The 8,014-nt window shown below is 32.7% G+C and overlaps 1 protein-coding gene across 4 annotated transcripts in view; it reads left to right on the forward strand.

Moving 5' to 3' along the window:
* LOC144447075 (TBC1 domain family member 5-like) overlaps window positions 1–6,688 on the forward strand; it is a 74,267-nt gene extending 67,579 nt beyond the window's left edge. For 3 of the 4 annotated variants that reach the window (XM_078136977.1, XM_078136980.1, XM_078136978.1), the window contains 3 exons: window positions 1,509–1,611; window positions 4,675–4,754; window positions 6,001–6,688. In XM_078136977.1, coding sequence (XP_077993103.1) covers window positions 1,509–1,611; window positions 4,675–4,754; window positions 6,001–6,411 — 594 coding nt within the window. In that variant the 3' untranslated portion in view covers window positions 6,412–6,688. The remainder of the gene's footprint in view (window positions 1–1,508; window positions 1,612–4,674; window positions 4,755–6,000) is intronic. The other variant, XM_078136979.1, reaches the window with a different exon arrangement.
* Window positions 6,689–8,014: the final 1,326 nt, after the last annotated feature.

The raw sequence follows: 8,014 nt of genomic DNA on the forward strand, positions 1-8,014 counted from the left end.
GGTAATAGTAGCCCATATTATGGAAGTAAGCAGGACTATTGGTAGTAGTAGCCCATATTATGGAAGTAACCAGGACTATTGGTAGTAGTAGCCCATATTATGGAAGTAAGCAGGACTATTGGTAGTAGTAGCCCATATTATGGAAGTAAGCAGGACTATTGGTAATAGTAGCCCATATTATGGAAGTAAGCAGGACTATTGGTAATAGTAGCCCATATTATGGAAGTAAGCAGGACTATTGGTAATAGTAGCCCATATTATGGAAGTAAGCAGGACTATTGGTAGTAGTAGCCCATATTATGGAAGTAAGCAGGACTATTGGTAGTAGTAGCCCATATTATGGAAGTAAGCAGGACTATTGGTAATAGTAGCCCATATTATGGAAGTAAGCAGGACTATTGGTAGTAGTAGCCCATATTATGGAAGTAACCAGGACTATTGGTAGTAGTAGCCCATATTATGGAAGTAAGCAGGACTATTGGTAGTAGTAGCCCATATTATGGAAGTAAGCAGGACTATTGGTAATAGTAGCCCATACTATGGAAGTAACCAGGACTATTGGTAGTAGTAGCCCATATTATGGAAGTAACCAGGACTATTGGTAGTAGTAGCCCATATTATGGAAGTAAGCAGGACTATTGGTAATAGTAGCCCATACTATGGAAGTAAGCAGGACTATTGGTAGTAGTAGCCCATATTATGGAAGTAAGCAGGACTATTGGTAATAGTAGCCCATATTATGGAAGTAAGCAGGACTATTGGTAGTAGTAGCCCATATTATGGAAGTAAGCAGGACTATTGGTAGTAGTAGCCCATATTATGGAAGTAAGCAGGACTATTGGTAGTAGTAGCCCATATTATGTAAATGAACTTCATTTGTACCTAAATTGAAGCTGAAGAAGCTGAACTGCCTGAAATAACCAAAACTATATCATTGAAATTTACCATGAAATGTTTGAAAAGGATAATTTCAAAGTATGCCATAGTACAGACTCAAAAGGTATTCTGTCTTACACTTCCTGTCAAAGTCTGCGATGAAATAACACCCTCCAGTTGCGAAACTGTACAATCTCTCATAACATTTTAGGCACTGATTTTGTTGTAAACAAACTTCATCTGCTCATAAACTTATTATAAACAAACTATCAAAAGTGAAAAAGCAGAAGTATTTGAAATGACCAGCCATACTATTGATATTTGCCATAAAATGTAGGGAAAGTATTATTTTCAGTGAATCATAACATGGAACAATTCGTACCCACATCTCAAATCAAAACCTGATGTTGACTAGCGCCATCTAGTGGCCAAACTATACACACATCTTTTATCTATCCACTAATTTGAATATGATATATAGATAGCCTATGTATAATTCCCTTTGAAATATATAAAATTTCTCTCCTGTTTCACTATGTTATAACACAGTGGTTAATTCTGTATACAGCCTATACATCACCATACACATGTACATTGTATTGACTAATAAGGAATGTCCTATAATTATACAGCAGGAAGCAGAGCTACAACAACAGATTTCATTACTACAAGGTCAACTCAATGACCTACAGAGTATGTGTAAATATTGTGCATCTAAAATGGATATTCATATAAGTAAGTTCATTATTTTGAATATTTAGGGCAAATGGGAGTGTATGTTGTATTTTCTGAGAGGATTGTGGCACAGTGTTATTTGTCACCATTTTACAATGATTCTATCATATTTACAACATGTACATACAGATTACTAGCTATGTATTTCTGGGTTTTATTCCATACAAAATAAGTTTACAAAATATGCAATATTTAAAATATTTTTACCTCCCGTAAGGATACGGGAGGTATTAAAATACAAATGTCTGTCTGTCTGTTTGTTTGTCTGTCTGTCTGTCTGTGTGTCTGTGTCATCATTTTCTAAAACTTGGCTGTCTCAATTGTAATGAAATTTGGAATATATAATCTTAAGGGTAATAGCTAGACCTGATTAGGTTTTCAGCCAGATCGGTTAATTTTTAATTAGAGAAATTTGCATATTAATGAAATCAAATAAGTAAGCAATATCTTAAGACTACATACTTCAATTTCAATATAATTTAGTATATTCGTTATAACAACATACATTTGTCGTATAAAATTTGATGATGTACCTTACAGCCTTAACAAATAATTTGCATAATTAATCATTTTTGGTAATTAGGCTATATCTTAAGAATGCATACTTCATATTCAACATAATTTAGTACATACATTAACCATAAGAAAACACATATGTCCTATAAAGTTAGTTGATGTACCTTACAGTGTTAATGAATAATTTGCATGATTAATGATTTTCAGTAATTAGGCTATATCCTAAGAATACATACTTCAATTTCAATATAATTCAGTACACATGTTAACAATAACAATCACACATGTCCTGTAAAGCTTGTTGATGTACCTTTCAGTGTTAATGAATAATTTGAATAATTAATTATTCTTGGTAATTAGGCTATATCTTACGACTGCATACTTCAAATTCAATACAATTCAGTACATACATTAACCATAACAAATTGTGCATTTCCTATAAAGTTAGTTGATATACCTTACAGTGTTAATGAATAATTTGCATAATTAATGATTTTCAGTAATTAGGTTATATCTTAAGACTGCATACTTCAATTTCAATACAAATTAGTACATAATGTTAACCACAACAAAGCAGGTACGTCCTATAAAATTTGGTGCTATAGCAGTTTTAATGAAAAATTTGCATAATTAATGATTTTAGGTAACTACGTTGTATCTTAAAAATGCAAGCTTCAAATTTCGTATACTATGATACATATCAACCATAATAATACTCACCTGTCCTATGAAGTTTGTTGCTACAACTTTTACCTTTTAATGAGTATTTTGAATAATGAACGATATACAGTAATTAAGCAGTATCATGTACTCCTCAAATTCCGTATAATTTGGCACATACATTAACTTAAGAAAGCACACTTGTCCAAAAACAAAGCCTGTTACCATAGTTTTTTAGCACAACTGAACTTGTTCAGTAGTGCTATAGGGATCACCCGGCGTCTGTCTGTCTGTGTGTGTGTGTGTGTGTAAACAACTTAAAGTCAAAAACTGCTGAACCGATTGCCATGATATTTGGTGGGTCCATTACCTTGGGTGTCTAGTTGGGAAATTGTTCAAATCAAAATGATCGCATCACAGGTGTGTGATTTGGGTCAAAAAATGTGATTTTTGGTCAAAAAACTTAAACTCAGAAACTACTGGGCAGATTGGTGCGAAATTTGGTGGGAACATTCTTAAGGGGGTGTAAAGTAAGATTTGTTCATGACACGATGATTCCATCAGTGATATGCAAATTAGGGCTAATAATGTGTCTTTTTTGTTAAAAATCTCTAATTCCAAAAGTACCGAGCAGATGGGGCTGAAATTTAATGAGAATGTATCTAGGGATGTATGGATGAAGAAATATTAAGCATACAATGAGTCCATGAGTGATATGCAAATTAGGTGTAAAAATGTTCATTTTTGGTCAAAAACTTATATCTCAAAGTGTATTTGGTCACTGAGTCTGAAACTTGGTGAGATGTTTCTGAAAGTGTTATTCTGCAGATTTTCTTCAAAACATTTTGACAAAATTGGCCCTAGCGACCATGACCACGCCCTTAGCAACGACCAAATGGCAGTATTTTTTGGTCAAATGACAACATCATCTGGTAGGCAAATGAGTAAACATTCAAAAAATGTATGTAAATACCCTAGCAACCATGACCACGCCCATAGCAACAGCCAAATGGTCGTGTATTTCACAAAGATAACAACAGGGATTAATAGACAATTGAATAAATATTCAAAAAATGTATGTAAATTTGCCTAGCAACAAGACCACGCCCATATCAACAGCCAAAGAATCACGTATATTGCAAAGATAACAACAGGAATAGAAAGACAAATGAATAAACATTTCAAAAACTGTATGCAAATGCACCTAGCAACAAGACCACGCCCATAGCAACAGCCAAATGATCACATATATTGCATAGATAACAACGGGGATTAATAGACAATTGAATAAACATTCAAATGATATATGTAAATATGCCTAGCAACAAGACCACGCCCATAGCAACAGCCAAATAATCACATATATTGAAAAGATAATATCAGGAATTCATACACAAGTGAACAAAAACATACAAAAATGTATGCAAATATATCTAACAACATGACCACGCCCATAGCAACAGCCAAATGATAGCATATATCATAAAGATAGCAACATGGTTGGATAGGCAACTGGGTAGCCATTCAACATTCAACAAACTAACTTATTGTTAGCATGGACTACCATATAGATAAACATTTTTAGAAACTGTACAGTTGTGCTACAACGCCATTGGCGGTATTTTTTATTTTAAGGAGTTATTTGCATAATTAGTGATTCCCTTACGGGAGGCATTCAGTTTAAATCTGGTAGTTTTTTCCCCTTAAAGTACATAATAATTAAAACATGTTGCCACTGTTGACAACCACAAATTTGCCTAATATATATGACGGGCAGGAATTTTTTTTTTAAATTGTCAATTTCCTTAAATATTATTCAATGCCCTAAACAACATGATAAATATTTCTAGATTTGGTACGTTATTGTGTTGACTTTGTATCCTGTAGATCATGTCCAAGAGAAATTAATGAGACAAAGACTAGATAATGAAGATGAAATATTACTGGCTATTGCAGGACTAAAACAGGTAATGAATGAATTGATTGTCTTCTTGTGTGTAATATGTTTATAAGTAATTTGACATTTCATATTTTAGGTTGGATATTAGACTTGTACATCTTTGTTATGAGCAGCAAATGTTTAGTATAACTTATATACATGTTATTTTTTATTGCCTTCTAGTATTTGCTTGCCTGAACGTTATAGATTAGAAGTAACTTTGATCCAACAATATAGTTGTCATTATCATACAGTGAAATGAGAGTTTGTACTATTTGTGACATGTAGTATTATGGATTGATGTATTAACATATTTCATATCATTTACTTATAAATATTATATCATTTACTTATTTTGATATTATATCATTAACTTATTTTAATATTATATTAATACTTATTAATATTATATCATTTACTTATTTTAATAGTATATCATTACTTATTTTAATATTATATCATTTACTTATTTTAATATTATATCATTACTTATTTTAATATTATATCATTTACTTATTTTAATATTATATCATTACTTATTTTAATATTATATCATTACTTATTTTAATATTATATCATTTACTTATTTTAATATTATATCTAACTTATTTTAATATTATATCATTACTTATTTTAATATTATATCATTTACTTATTTTAATATTATATCATTTACTTATTTTAATATTATATCATTTACTTATTTTAATATTATATCATTTACTTATTTTAGTATTATATCATTCACTTATTTTAATATTATATCATTTACTTATTTTAATATTATATCATTTACTTATTTTGATATTATATCTAACTTATTTTAATATTATATCATTTACTTATTTTAATATTATATCTAACTTATTTTAATATTATATCATTTACTTATTTTAATATTATATCATTACTTATTTTAATATTATATCATTACTTATTTTAATATTATATCATTTACTTATTTTAATATTATATCATTACTTATTTTAATATTATATCATTTACTTATTTTAATATTATATCTAACTTATTTTAATATTATATCATTTACTTATTTTAATATTATATCATTACTTATTTTAATATTATATCATTTACTTATTTTAATATTATATCATTACTTATTTTAATATTATATCATAACTTATTTTAATATTATATCATTTACTTATTTTAATATTATATCATTTACTTATTTTAATATTATATCATTACTTATTTTAATATTATATCATTTACTTATTTTAATATTATGTCATTACTTATTTGTATAGATAAAAGATGTTCTTAAGGGGGAACTGAGATTTTCAAGGAACTTGTTGGATACAGATGAAGAAATTGTCATCAATGATGATCACTATGGTAAAGATGAAGATGAGGAAAAAACTGTACATCATCCAGATTCATCCACGGAAACGATACTAACAGATGAAAAAGAGAAATCTTCCCTAAATGGATCAAGGTCAACATCACAGGATTTTGTGTTCCTTGATAGAGAATCAGGAAGTGAAACACAGAGTCTTTCAAGTGATGCACTGGATGGTTGCCATAGTGACAAGAAGAAAAATGATGGAGAGGGTGATACAAGGACAAACACATCTTCAGAGGTAGATGAATCAGAGTATTCTATGTTAAATAGTGATATTAGTGTCAATAATGCAGATAATCGGGAACAGTGTGTTTGACATCCATAAATTATGAAGATCATCGGGAACAGTGTGTTTGACATCCATAAATTATGAAGATCATCGGGAACAGTGTGTTTGACATCTATAAATTATGAAGATCATCGGGAACAGTGTGTTTGACATCCATAAATTATGAAGATAATCGGGAACAGTGTGTTTGACATCCATAAATTATGAAGATCATCGGGAACAGTGTGTTTGACATCCATAATTTATGAAATATATGTATATAAAAACTGTGATTCATGTGAAAATGAAAGTAACCAGCAGGGTTAAATTGTCTAAATTGTAGACTGTAGATTGATAATGCAGTTAGTTGTCACTTTCAAGTCCTGATTAAATCTGTGTGTAGACACAAGACAGGAAAGTTGGTGTGCTGAGTAAAGTACAGGATTTATAGAAAGTGACTTTTATTGGCAATCTGCTATGTTTGATAATTGGTGTCTTAGCTTAGTATTGGGTTGTACACAACCAAACATTTAGACACCCAGAAGTGGGTAACAAATTGACATGATTATCATTTACATAACTGTGTTTAATAGTCTGGCAGTAATCTACTTATGTGAATAATTCACCTATGTCAACTCTACTGCAATAGGAAAGTTGAATAATACAGTATAGTAGAATGTTCACAGGTCAAAATAAAAGATTTATATAATTGTTGTTTGTTTGAGGTGTAAACTAGCCCCAACCTCTCCCCCAACCCATAGGACCACCCCCTCCCCAACCCATAGGACCACCCCCTCCCCAACCCATAGGACCATCCCCCTCCCCCAACCCATAGGACCACCCCCTCTCCCCCAACCCATAGGATCACCCCCTCCCCAACCCATAGGACCACCCCCTCTCCCCCAACCCATAGGATCACCCCCTCCCCAACCCATAGGACCACCCCCTCTCCCCCAACCCATAGGATCACCCCCTCCCCAACCCATAGGACCACCCCTCTCCCCCAACCCATAGGACCTCCCCCAACTCATAGGACCATCCCCCTCCCCCAACCCATAGGACAATCCACGAATGTTCAGCTACCTACAGGTGTAACCTGTCCCCTCCCTCTCCCCCAACTCATAGGACCACCCCCTCCCCAACCCATAGGACCACCCCCTCTCCCAACCCATAGGACCGTCCAGGAATGTCCAGCTACCTACAGGTGTAAACTATCCCCTCCCTCTCCCCCAACCCATAGGACCACCCCCTCCCCCAACTCATAGGACCGTCCAGGAATGTCCAGCTACCTACAGGTGTAAACTATCCCCTCCCCCTCCCCCAACCCATAGGACCACCCCACCCCCCCCCCCCCCAAACCCATATGACCATCCAGGAATGTCCAGCTACCTACAGGAATGATTGGTAGCAGTACATCTGTTGCCAGCCTATCTTGACACCCCAACAACTTTTCTTAAATCTGTATTTGGACCTTGAACATTTGACTTGACTATCTTTTGACTCTATAATTTAGTTTTACTTACACTCTACACAATTTTGATCTGTGATATTACATTGTATATGACATGGCAACATTACAGTTAGTGTAATTTATTGTTAATCTCACAAATACTACAAAGTATTCACACATCTTACAAATCAAGTACTCACA

This window comes from Glandiceps talaboti, chromosome 16 (assembly GCF_964340395.1).
Source record: "Glandiceps talaboti chromosome 16, keGlaTala1.1, whole genome shotgun sequence".
NCBI lineage: Eukaryota > Metazoa > Hemichordata > Enteropneusta > Spengelidae > Glandiceps > Glandiceps talaboti.